General features: G+C 38.8%; 2 protein-coding genes across 2 annotated transcripts in view; both read left to right on the top strand.

Annotated features, from left to right (window-relative positions):
* LOC140226482 (uncharacterized) overlaps window positions 1-14307 on the top strand; it is a 40153-nt gene that overhangs the window by 14876 nt on the left and 10970 nt on the right. The window lies entirely within an intron of this gene.
* On the top strand, window positions 11964-13130 carry LOC140226481 (uncharacterized). Its single transcript, XM_072306947.1, has one exon. The coding sequence runs from the start codon at window positions 11964-11966 to the stop codon at window positions 12954-12956; it is 993 nt and encodes a 330-aa protein (XP_072163048.1). The 3' UTR covers window positions 12957-13130.

Below are 14307 nucleotides of genomic sequence, written 5' to 3'. Positions count from 1 at the left end.
TTAACACGACCTCGTTCTTCTACTTTAATTTGGGAATAACTGCCATTTCATACCGATTTTCATGAAATATTGATTGATTGATTGATTGATTGATTGATTTCGTTGATTCTTACATTGTATCATAGTTCATGCAGATACATACACATAATTATATGTGACTGTGCACCACAATTCGAACATAAAGTCGCACACACTGATTTTGTGTGAGGACTGAAAATACGTGAAATGGGTCAACCTAACCGATCTTGACTTTTTCATATTTGCTGAAAGAGCAAGTCTTCTTCTACATTATGCTAAGCTTTAGGATCACAAAACGGGCAGGAAAGTGTGTTTTTAGCAGCTTATCATAAACTTTTTTTTGTAGATTAGTGTGATCAGGTTTGTTTTAGAGTCCCCTTTTCATTTCTTAAAAAAAAAAAAAAAAACTTTTACACACTCTTCACTTTCAACTCTATTAAAGGATGATGCTACTGCTTTGAAAGTTAATATCAGTTATGAACAGAATGTGTTAGTAAGGCACGCGTGATTTAAGTTTAATTTGATAATCCCTTCATTGTTGTTACTCTGGTGGTTTACATCCAGTTTTTTGCCTCGTTCGTTGCACATCCAGCGCGGCTTGGTAAAGACTTAGCGCTTGCATAGACACTGCATTACAGAGCCTTTTTTCTCAGTTCACACTTTTCCTGAGTGTGCGTTTTCTTTCCAATATTTAGATAGGTTAGGAGAGTCCATTTGAGTTGAGTTATACATAATTTTAAGGCGTAAAGGCTGCTCTTTTAGATTATGCCCTTAACTGAGACGTTGTACATGGCAACTGCCTGTGCTTTTTGTGATGCAGGGTCACATATATTGTATGCATTGTTGTTGCCATACATATACATAGGGATAGTACAGTATTGGTGGAGATGAGAATTGGGCTTTTAACTTTTTGCGAGATACCAAGAAAACACTTATGATATAGTACAGAGCATACCATTTTAAGAGGAATTCAAAGTTTATTTGATGAAAATCGGGTTTGGAGTGAATGAAACATCCAAAAACAAAGTAAAACAAAGCGATCATAATAAAGTGTGGGTCCCACACTTTATAGAATCGCTCTTTTTTGGATATCTCAGCCATTTCAAAACCAATTATCATCAAATAAACGTTGAATTTCTCATAGAATTACATGCTTTTACATATTTCATAAGAGGTTTCTCATTATCTCACCCAAAAATGTTAGAAACCTGAAATTATGTCTCAACCAAAACTGTACGATCCCTTTAAAAAAAGTTTCTTCATTGCCTTTACAATGTACAATAAAACATATCAGCGATACAGTGAATAACACAGAAAAGCTACAGCTTTATAAACACTGCTTGATTTGCATTCAGTTCTCGTACATAATACATTACATACAGCGAATTAGGAGGGATGGATGACTTAGAAATAAGATAGAAGAAAGGAGAGAGGAGAGATCTGTCTGCTTTCGCTAATAGTACACAAAGTTATATCAACCAGGTCGCTGAATAGTAAAGCATGGCGAAGTATTTTCTCACCGAGGTACAGGTCAACAGTCGAAGGTCATGGTCGGTTACATGATCATAATACATGCATGCTTTCACATTTGCAACACATTTCCCATTACATTGGGAAAATGCCTTACACATGCACATTTATCCTATTCAAAAACGAGTGTGTGTGTCAGTGTGCTTCACTTCTTGACACTGCGGACAACTTAAGATGTAAGTCCATTCGCAAGATTTGCAACCCAACTGATTTTTGTACCACGCACAGTCATTGGACTTATCTGCTCTTTGCGACAAAACAAGAAATGGACTTGTCAGTTTTTGCCGCAAAAACTTTAAAAAGTATTTTTTTTTTTACATTTCCTCTTTGTATACATCTCTAAGGATTGGAACTTTATTACGTGACTAACGTGTATTCATATGACCTCTACATCAGTTGCTTTCTACGTCAATACAGTGTAATGAAAAATAGTGATTTAAAAGAATTTAGCAAAAATGGACTTATCGGTTTTTGCGAGCAAACTCTCATAACGAACTCATAAAAGGGACTTCACAGTACTGGTTGAGGTGGGGATTCAGGTTTACAATATTCCTAAGTGAGACAATTTGATGAAAATTTGCTTTCAAATGGCTGAGATATCAAAAAAGTGATAATAATAAAAGGCGACAGGCCGTGCCTGTTTATTAAGATTTCTTTGTTTCACCTTGTTTGGTTTATATTTATTTTTTTTTTTTTTGGGGGGGGGGGATATCTCAGCCATTTCAAAACCGATTTTCAACAAAATAAAATTTGATACCTCTTAGAATTGCATGCTCCTTGACGTCTGATATAGAGCGGTTCCTGAATATCTCGAAAAACGTGGAAAGCTAAATCCTCACCTCAACGAGAACTATACACACACTTTAAAACCCGGGTACCCCCGTGTAGTTTGTATCCTTGTTGCGCTATAGAAATGTCCTGAATATTACATTTGTGACATGTGAAAATAACGTTCTCCACTCCTACATATTAATAATATCAATGACTAATTGTAAACGCGCCAAATGAGGAGATATTTGAGCAACAACTTGAACTTTTCCTATGTATTTATCCACTAGATTGTCGCGATCACCGGTTCACTTAGATAGTAAAATGGTCCACAACGTACTGCTAATATTATGACACTTATGACTCAAAGTCGCATAAAGATATAAAAATGTACTAGTATAACAAGCATTGTCAACTATTTAAAGTATAATACTGTATTACATGGGGGTTGTTGCGACACGGATTGTCGCCCCTACACGGATTGTCGCCTCCTGCTCGGGGCGACAATCCGTGACAGGCCTTGGCGGCACGGATTGTTGCCCCCGTCACGGATTGTCGCCTGGCGATGATCCGTGACGAGGGCTGGCGGCACGGATTGTCGCCTGCCCTCGAAGCACATTTTGCCGGGTAATATCGTTCTGGACATAATCATAATTATAGACATGGCTACATCCATGCAAACATGCCATGTAAAAAGTCATGGTGAGGTTTCAAGGGTGTGTGTAATGTCCGCGTGCACATGATAATTTAGTGTCCGTTTGTGCGCGCGCGCGCGCGCGTGTGTGTGTGTGTGTGATGGAAGAATGTGTTTATTATGTCAGTTTTTTGCGTATGTGTTTATTAGCTGCGCGTGGGGAGGGATACCTAGCAAACTGTTGCTGGCATAAACGATATTGATTTTATCAGCAGCTTTGAATTTGATGAGTTTGTTTGGCAGATTTGTAGTTGAATTCAGAGTGGAGCTTGCGTGCGGGCGGATGCTGCTTTTCTGTCCATTATGTCTTATTTATCAACATTGGGAAATCGTTTCATCAGGAAGGAATGTGGTATCGGTTCGGAAGGGGGTTACATTTCGTTAAATGCAAAAGTTTGTCATTCTGAAGGCTTATTCGTCCGAAGGCTCATTATTCTGAAGGTTCGTTATTCCGAATTTCATTTTTGGATCAACGAACCTCTAGGTATAGGGAATTGTGTGTTTCGGATAAATGAAGCCTCGGAAAAATACGAAACTTCGGAATAAGGAACCTTCGTGTGTGTGTGTGTGTGTGTGTGTGTGTGTGTGTATGTATTTGGGTTGGTAAATGTGGGTGTGGGATGATTTAGGATTTGTTTAATCAGGGGTTGGTGGGTTTGGGATTGGATCTGAAGAAGGATAGTTATAAATGGTATGACAGATGTTGGTAGGATTTAATATTTAGGATAGATGTAGGCGCTAGATTTGTTTCTGTTGGGGAGGGGGGGGGGAGGGAGGTGGTCGGCATAACCACAGTTTGTCTATTCCATAACTGTAAGCAATTATTTTATTACTCTGTTTAACCTTTCGATCTAGATAGCATTCTATTTGTGGTTTAATTATGTTATGTAGTCTTTACATTTATGATGTTTATCCATATTTGAGCTGCACAAATAAAATTCAAACTTCAAGTTCAAAATTTTATACATCTTTCATTACGTAAACCAAATTAAAGAAATGCGAAATGCGAAAACTTTTCACAACTTCAATGTCAGTTTTCCCCAGTGCACAATGTAAGAGAGTCCAATATGTGATAAATTTGCTGTCATAATACACTGACTTAGCAGGGATCGTCATATTGTATATAATTATTTATAAAAATCTGTAACTATCCGAAAATATCCGCAACTCTCTGTAAATTATAGTCGCAACTCACCGCAAGTGTTCCGAACTATTCGGAAGTTTTAAATGCAAGTCGAAAGAACAAAATTACGTGCCAATTCGTAAGAATATCCGAAGGTGGACGCAAGTATCCGCATCTGGTCGTATTTCTCCGTATCGCCCCGCATATTTTTTCCCGTATGTTTTGTAAAATGCTCTGGTGACAGCAAGAGATCCCTGGGTGCCCGCAGAAAAAAAAAATGACTTATTTGGACGTAACGTCGGACGCAGAGCATTATGTGACTGGGGCCTTACGTAAACACACGAACGCTCACACACAACACACATACGTAGGGCCTACGTAGCCCACGAACACCAAACCCCTCAGATACTCATGCAGGCACAAAACTGCGCCCACAAACACGCACCATCACATACCCTTTGATATACACATACGGCACTATATACCACATACACACATAAGCATACAGGCACACGTATACACACAGACAAACACAGACAAAAAAAAAAACACTACCACTATACAACCACCACACATGCACAGTTTCTACATATTGTATTATTATACTCCACACACACACACACACACACACACACGCACACACGCACACACACACACACAAACGCATAACTTACCATTCATACCCATCCCACCAAAGCTGAACACCGGAGGAACCACCCCGAGCCCGGGGGGACAATCCTTGACGGGGCGACAATCCGTGTCGCAACAAATTTTTTGCCATCACGGATTGTCGTCTTCGAGGTCAAAAACTGGGAACTGCACAAGCGTCACGGATTGTCGCCAGGCGACAATCCGTGACGGGGGCGACAATCCATGTAGGGGCGACAATCCGTGTCGCAACAGGGGTCATCCCATGAGACCGACACCAACGAGTCATACGGTCCACGAGACCGACATAAAAAATAGGTCCACAAGTCATACAGCCCACAAGTTATACGGCTCACGAGTCATATAGCCCATGGGTTCGACACTAGGCACAAAAGGTTCACGAGACCGACACTAAGCAAAGAAAGCCCACGAGACCGACACTACAAAAGGATCACGGGACCGACAGTACCCAAAAGAGGCTCACGAAACCGACACTTGGCAAAAAAAAAGGGCTCATGAGACCGACACTAGGCGAATAAATCCCCCGAGACCGGTACTAGGTAAAGAAGGCTCACAAGTCTGACAGGATGAACAACGTCATCTGCATATAAAGTAAAAATATGTAGCTGTACAGGATGTTCAATTAAGGGGAAAATTACATACTGCTGGGTGCAATTTCGTTACGATGTCGAACGAGAGATTGTAAGTATAAAAAGCACCATCTACATATCAGTGACATAAAGTATGTATTTCTACACCTGTGGCTTTTAGGGGGCAGTTCTGTCACGCTACGGGAAACGACATTGTTACCATTTTTTTTTTTTAGAATTGTTCTCTTCATAGGACTCTCGACCCTCCCCCCCCCCCCCATCCAAAAAACAACAAAAAATTATAATAAATAAATAAATAGATAGATAAAAATAATAAAGGAAATGAATTATAGAGGAAAACAACGATTAATGGTTGATTTTTAGATGCCATCATGCTATATTAAGTAGGCTTTCATAATTTCTACGTAGACGGTGAGCAGGATATATTTTTTTAACCCCTTTTCTTTCTCTCTTGACAAATTCAGTAGGCCTTATTATATATACTTTCTGAATGCTTTTACCCGCCTGCTTAAAGTTCCATTTGTATTTTTCTCTTTAAGTTTAGGTGTACGAAATTCAAGGGTTGAAAACGTTTTTTTTTTTTTTTTGTTATTTTTTTTTAATGCCGCGATTCAACTCGATTTCAGTAGCTTGTGTTTTTAAAATCATTCTTCTCCAAGCAGTACATTATTCATGGATACATCTTCTTTTTTCCGAATTCTTATCGCTACCTTAATTGATAATTACATTTTTTTGGTGATTTTTCATCATTTCAACACCTTTGCAGATGAGAAGCCCCCCCCCCCCTCCATAACATGTAAAGCAGGTGTGCACTACAACATTGACCATTAAGTGGACTTCATTTCATACCTGGGCATTTTTCTAGTTGGTTGATTTGAATGTCCACATCATTTTATTCGTTTTTCTAAGTAGGTATACACCGGGTATTGGCGTTTAAGATAGGGAAACAAGTGTGTTTTGGCATTTTCCAAAGTAATGTTGAAACATCTCATGCACTTTTACTGAATCTTCCATTTTTTTTTTTCAGAAACACTCACAAACGCAAGAACAAATACAGATCTTAAACCAATCAGGAGTGAGGGAGGGCAATTGACGGAGTAATACCATAGCAACTCTCCTTTTCCATTCCTTAATGATACCTTCTTTATGCCATTATCTGGACATCTTACACAACTTGGTCTATAGGTGGCGCTGTTCATCCTGTCGGTCTCGTGGGCCTCCTTTGCCTAGTGTAAGTCTCGTGAACATCTTTTGCCTAGTGTCGGTCTCATGGGCTTTCTTTGCTTAGTGTCGGTCTCGTGAGCCTTTGTGTGTAGTGTCAAACTCATGGGCAGTATAAATCGTGGGCTTATTTTACTTGATGTCGAACTCGTGGGCTGTATAACTAGTGGGCTGTATACCTGTGAGCTGTATGACTCGTGGGCTGTATGACTTGTGAGCTGTGTAACTTGTGGGCTGTATGACTCGTGGATATCGGTCTCGTGGCATTCACCCTATAACATTGTGCATGTGCTCTAATGCATGTGAGTGTATGAGTATATGGATTCATGTGTCTTAGGCTGCGTTTATCAACTTTCCCCTGTTTAAAAGACTTTCGAAAGCCCTTTCGATAGCCCTTTTGAAAGCCCTTTCGATAGCCCTTTTGAAAGCCCTGTCCACTCCCTGTACTATCAATGCGCCGCTTGTTTTCGTCGGATGCGTTTATCAACTTTCCCCTGTTTAAGCGACTTTCCATAGCCCTTTCCATAGCCCTTTCCATAGCCCTTTCGAGAGCCCTTTCTAAAGCCCTGACTGCCTGTACTGTTAATGTGCCGCTTGTGTTCTAAAAAGGGACGGCGAAAAGCAATTACAGTTAAACTCGCATAAGTCGATCTTCTCGGGACTGAGCAAAACACATCGACCTAGGCGATTTTCGTATTGTGCGTAAGTCGAAAAAAAATCGACTTACAGTTACACCACACGTACATATATGTATATTGTACATGTATGTTGTCTATACTCTGGAGCCGAGAGCTGGAGCGGTGTGCCCGACATTTGCCCTTCAGCAAGACACTTTATCCACGTTGATGCAGGCCAGGGCTCCACACTAACTTTTATTTTGTTTGGTGGCCCGATTGGGCCACTAAAATGATTGATTTTTTTTATTTTTTGGTGCCCCCCCCCCCCCTCCCCCCCCCCCCAAAGAAAAAAAAAAAAAAAACAAGCAAAACTAAATCGGTCCTACGTTCGGTCCGAAAGTTACCGTTATTTATTTCTGATTGTAAAAGCAATTATTCACCATTTACAAGTATTTTAATACCTTCCGGAGCCGAATGTTACTGTTAATCATTCTCAAATGTAAAAACAAGCAACCGACATTCATTCTAGGATCTTACGGAGCTGAATATCATCCTTATTCATTTCCGAACGTGAAAGCAAACATCCGCTTTTTATTTTATCATCTAACTGAGCCGATTGATACCGTTAATCATTTCCAAATGTAAAAGAAACAATCTGTTACTTATTTTAGCATCGTACGGAGCAGAATATTACCGTTATTCGATCTCCAAATTCAAAAGCAAACACCCGACATTCATTTTATGATCGTAAGGAGCCGAATGTTACTGCTGTCCACTTCCGAAAGTGAAATGAATCATCTGACAATTATTTCATCATCGTAAGGAGCCGAATGTTATACTGTTTTTCATATTCGAACGTCAAGGCAGACATCCGACATTTACTTTACCATCAAACGCAGCTGAATGTTATTGTTATTCATTTCGAAATGTTAAATAGCAAATGGCTGATATTAATTTTAGCATCTTAAATTATGGAGCAGAATGTTACTGCTATTCACTTCCGAACGTATAAAAGCAATCATCTGACATTTATTTTGGCATCTTCCGGAGCCGAATGTTACATGCTATTTACTTTCGAAAGTAAAAGCGAACATTCGGCATTTGTTTCATCATCTTACGGAGTTGAATGTTATTGTTATTCATTTCCGAACGTCAAAGGGATCATTGGACATATATTTTAGCATCTTCCGGAGCTGAATGTTATTGCTATTTACTTTCGAACGTAAAAGCGAACATCCGGTATTTATTTCATCATCGTACTAAGTTGAATACTGGGTATTGTTATTCACTTCCAAACGCCAAAGCAAATATTCAACATTTATTTTAGCATCTTCCGGAGCTGAATATTATTGCTATTTACTTTCGAACATAAAAGCAAACATCAGACATTTATTATATCATCGGACGGAGTTGAATACTATTGTTATTCATTTCCGAATGTCAAAGCAATATCAAACATTAACTTTACCATCAAACGCAGCTAAATGTTACAGTTATTCATTTCGAAATTTAAAAGCAAACATCCGACAGTTCTTTAGCATCGTAATGGAGAAGAATATTACTGCTATTCACTTCCGAACGTAAAAGCAATCATCTGACATTTATTTTAGCATCTTCAGGAGCCGAATGTTACTGCTATTTACTTTAGAAAGTAAAAGCAAACATCCGACATTTATCTCATCGTCGTACGAAGTGGATTATTATTGTTATTCATTTCTGAACGTCAAAGGGATAATTCGACAATTACTTTAGCATCTTCCGGAGCTGAATGTTATTGTTATTTACTTTCGAACGTTAAAAGTAAACATCCGGCATTTATTCTATCATCGTACGAAGTTAATTATTATTGTTATTCATTTCCGAACGTCAAAGGGATAATTCGACATTTACCTTAGCATCTTCCGGTGCTGAATGTTATTGTTATTTACTTTCGAACGTAAAAGTAAACATCCGGCATTTATTTTGTCATCGTATGGAGTTGAATATCATTATTATTCATATCCGATCGTCAAAGCAAACATTCAACATTTATTTCAGCATCTTCCGGAGCCGTATTTTATCATTATTCATTTCCGAACGCAAAATCAAATATCTGACATTAATTTCAGCACCGTACGGAACTGAATCTTACCATTATTCATTTCCAAAAGTATAAGCGAACATCAGACATTTATTTTAATATTATAGAGAGTCGAATATTACCGTTATTCATTTCCAAAATTAAGAGCAAACATCTGACATTTATTCTAGTATCTTATGTAGCCGATTGTTACCGCTGTTCATTTTCATTACCTATCGTTAATGTTAACGAAACATCGTTAATTTGCGTTAGGGATCGTTACTCATCGTTACTACAAACGTTAATTTTCCCGATCGTTATTTTGCGTTACTAACGATTCAGATAAAACCGCTTGCGTTAATGAAACGTTAATGTTTATTAACGCAAAGTTTCTTTTGGTATATACTGTATGTAAACAAAAACTGGCGTCTCGTGATTTTGACAGTGATTTATTACACAATAAAATCTTATTCGACTTAGGCACAGTAAATTCAATGGTTTTTCCGTAAAAGTGTTCTTGGAATTTCATCGACTTAGGCGAGTATTCGACTTACAAAATTCGACTTGTGAGTGAATTAATACACGTAAGTCAATGGGGAAAAATCGGGACTTTTTAAAATGCACATATTCGACATATGCGACGTCGACTTAGGCGAGTTTAACTGTACCATCATAAAGGCATATCTTCCTTTGAAAGTGACGAGTCGTGATACATTAGGCGTTTTCACATCAGCCCGATAAAAATCCAAGCTCGAGATATTTTTCGCAGAAAATAGTCAGCAAAATAGCGCGTTATTTCGAAACATCGGGCTGATGTGAAAACGCCTAATGGCACATGAATCAATTGAGTATATGAATATAAGAACGACCCAAGTCCATGGATGACCATTTCAAGTAAACTTAAAAAAAAAAAACTTCATATTTTTTTTATTTGTCCAATAATAGTCTATTTAACTGTGATGGGAAGGCAACATTGTATATACAATTTAGAGCATATATTATTATGACAATTAACATTTACATTAATTGTGGAGAGGCCATTTTGTGTGATGGACTTGGGTCGTTCTTTGATTCATATTCATGATATTCTGCTATAGAGATGAGAGAAGGACGAGAGAGGGCGCTATAATATGAATGTAAGAACGACCCAAGTCCTTCATGTTTACATTCATATAAGATTTAACTCATTTATTTCAGGCACTTCCGGGGGTAATTAGGATTTATCATTTATACACAAGATGAGTCCATGCATAAGCTACAATTTCCCATGTCAAACTAAATTTGGCCAAAAATTGGACTTGGGTCGTTCTCATATTCATATACTCAATTGTCTTCTTGTCTGTGAGGCAGCTTCAGTTTAGCACATACATCAAATATTTCTGAGTGGCGGCATGAGACATGGGATCAAAGGGAATGAGACTGTTGTTACTCTATTTCTCAAACCTTGTTGGTGAAAGTAACACCTCCTTGTTCGTAGCATATGCGTGCATTACACACAGCTGTATGTATACACCTGTGTACACGTACTCGTGTGCACTTTACGTGGCGCGCGTCTATTCAGAAACCGGAAACGCATGGTTGCGTAACCGCAGTAAGGGTGGGATTTCACAGAGCACGCGAACGATTTGCGAAGGGCGCGAATGACAAAATCCAACATTCGGAAAAGTTTTTCTCCGAATGTGTTCCGACAATGAAGCCGGAAACTATTCTTGCGCAATTTGTGCGAAGTTTCCACGATGTATGTGCGAATGTCGTGTGTATCATTGCTAAAGTACAGCATGTTTACGTACACGAAGAACACGCGACGGAAATGCGAACAACGAAAAATGTTTAATAATCATGGGAGAAAACGTACCCAAGGAGAGGTGGAAGCTGTATTGAGTTGAATTTTTGTTCTTTCCTCTATTTCTCCCTTCTTTTTCTCTAATTACTCTATCGTGTGCTTGCCTACATTTTTTTTCCCCTAGGACCTATCTCCACTAGTAAAGCATTTGATTTTTTTTTTTGGCAGTTCCTCCAACACATAGTCTTTATAGTTCAAATGTAATTTTACATACTTTAGATTAATTTTAAGTGTATTCTGCGATTTTTTTTTTTTTTTTGGGGGGGGGGTATATCAAACATTTCTTTCTCTTTGCTAGTCTTTAATTTCTTTTGCTATTATAGTTGTTAATAATTCTTTGATGTTTAGATGTATGCTACGATATTTATTTGTAGGAAACATAAAGGTCATACATTCCCCACACGTGCGCTAAACGTTCGCGAGAATGTCTCAAAATGTACGCGAACAGTTTGCGATTTCGTCGTAAAATGGTCGGAAAAACTTCGCAGATATCGCGTAACATACGCAAGACATTCTCCAAAGTTTCGGAGTCTGTTTGGGGTTTCACGAGCATTTTGCGAACATCGCGCGTGTCTTGCGAAGATCTTGCGCATATGACGAGGCTTTAAAGGCACTTTCGAGAACAATTCACGAGCAAATCACGACCAAGTGTGCGGAAAAGGTTCGCAAAAAAAATCAAACTTTTTTTGAAATTCTCTCCGAAGTAAAAACGACATTTGGGAGGGAATCCAAGATGGCGCTGTGCGGTTAGGACGTGCCTGAGTGTTACGGAGGCATTAGGAGGAAATAAAATTGCAGCTCATTTCGCCTATTACAGTTTGAAAAGTCAAAATGACATCGAGAAAAAGGAGCTTAGACCAAGGAGTCGTTACAATCTCCCATTATTTCAAGGAAAAGGAGGATTCTGACCCTAAGATGGATTTTAGCGACGCTACTACGGAGAAGGCTACGCAAGATCACAGTGACAGTGATAATGCACACGGCTTAACTGACTCGGCAGTGCACACGGTAGTGAAACCACTTCACCGAGATATGGAGGGAACCAGCCCGGGCGCGTCGGCGGAATCACCTCCACGCTCCTCGCTTGAGAAAAAACGACGAGTAGACGGGGAGAAGTCAACCACAGATGAACTACTCGCGGCCCTTATCCACAAGATAGACGAAATGAACTCCAATCTCACATCCAGGTTGGACACAGCTCTTGGTAAGATTGAAACAAATGAGAAAGAAATCAGTAACTTGAAAGAGGAGCAAGAGTCGTGCCGTTTTGATATCAAACAGTTACAGGACCAAGTAAACAAGCAAGAAAAGGAGAATATGAAATTGAGAGAGCGCCTTGTTGACCTCACTGCGAGAGAGATGAGGAATACGGCTGTGTTTTACGGGTTTCCTGAAGGTGCTGAAAACGCTGGGAAGTGTGAGCAATTGATCAAAGAATTTGCCAAGTCAAATATGCAAATGGAAGGTGAAGTGAGCATTGAAAGAGCTCATCGCACAGGCCGCATCAGGCCAAAACCCGGCCCTCCTCGCCCAGTTGTGGTATCTTTCAGTAGATACACAACCAGACAAACAGTGATCAGCAGTGCCCGCAGATATTTGAAGGAGAGGCCTTTTCAGCACAACGGAAAGGATCACCAGATATTTGTCGATGAGATGCTGCCGGTAGAAGTGCGAGAAAGCAGGAGGAAATTGCTGCCACTGAAACGAAAGCTGAAAGAGGAGGACCCAAAGCGAAAGGTGTACTTCAAATATCCGGCGCGATTGTTTTACAGGGAGACTGAGAGCGGAGAAGAAGTGGAGTACAAGCAGCACACCACAAGATAGAATGGATATTGGCAGTTTGCTTTTGCACAGTAGACAATGGTCTAACAAAATACGAAATACTTTGAAAAACTCTTGACACGACTGCGATAGCACAGCAGTCAGCACCCTGTCATGCCAGCAGTATATTAACAGTTGATATCTCCGAAGACAAGATACACTATTCATGTGATTAAGTGATAGGGAAAATCATTTGTTTTTGCCAACCTGAGGAAAAAAAAATAACTGTGAAGATGCCCAGGGGCACTTGGATTCGTTGTGATCATGTTTTATTCGATTTCATGCAAATTGTATGTGTGTTTTTTTCATTGCCAATGTTTTGTTGTCTGTTTTGTCTTGATCATGGTGGGTCATAAGAATTTACAAGGTTACCTACTTGTGAAATATGTATAAGGATTTGAAGTTAATGACCCATAATGTTAATGGGCTAGGGGACTTTAAAGCCAGGAAAAAATATTTTTGTTTTTTATCCAAATTAAAAAAGGATATTATTTCATTACAGGAAACCCATTCGACTGATAAGGATGAAAGTTTATGGAAGAACCAATTAAGAGCCGATATTGTATTCAGTCATGGAACCTCCTCTAGTAGGGGAGTGTGTATCATATTTCGGAAAACCCCACATATAAAATTGATAGAGACAGTGAAAGATTCTAACGGGAGATTTTTGCTGGTTAAAATGGAAGTATATGGAAAAAAAAATTATGATATGTAATGTATATGCACCAAATAATGAAAAAGACCACATGCATTTTTTTTAAAGCTGTAGACTTGACTATACAAGAATATTATGATGCTGAACAGACAATATTAATAGGGGGAGATTTTAATTTTATTCAAAATTTGGCATTGGACCGAGAGGGCGGTAATATGAAGTCCACTTGGAAGCACTCTTATGAAATAATAGAAAATATTAAAAACGTTTATCATGTAATAGATATATGGAGAGACAAGAACCCGTTATTAAGACGATTTACTTGGAGACGCTCCAATCCTTGTGTTCAGTCAAGACTGGATTTCTGGTTAATCCATGAGTCTGTACAAAATATGGTGACAGATTGTGATATGGTCCCCTGTGTTTTGTCAGATCATGATTTTGTGAATTTACATCTGAGAATTAAAGAGTACACTGTGGGCCCATCTTATTGGAAGTTTAATAACAGTTTACTTAGTGATGTTGAGTATGTTGAAAATTTAAAGGGACATTATGAGACGTGGGTAAATGAATGGGAAGATAAAAATGATAAAGGAAAATTATGGGATTGGGTAAAATTCAAAATACGAGAATTTACAATCACATTTTCTAAAAGGAAGAAAAATATAAAAGAAATTAGAAGAAAAGAATTAGAACAAG

The sequence above is a fragment of the Diadema setosum genome, chromosome 3 (assembly GCF_964275005.1).
Source record: "Diadema setosum chromosome 3, eeDiaSeto1, whole genome shotgun sequence".
NCBI lineage: Eukaryota > Metazoa > Echinodermata > Echinoidea > Diadematoida > Diadematidae > Diadema > Diadema setosum.
Note: the sequence above shows the minus strand (reverse complement) of the source record. Positions and strands in the feature narration are given on the sequence as shown.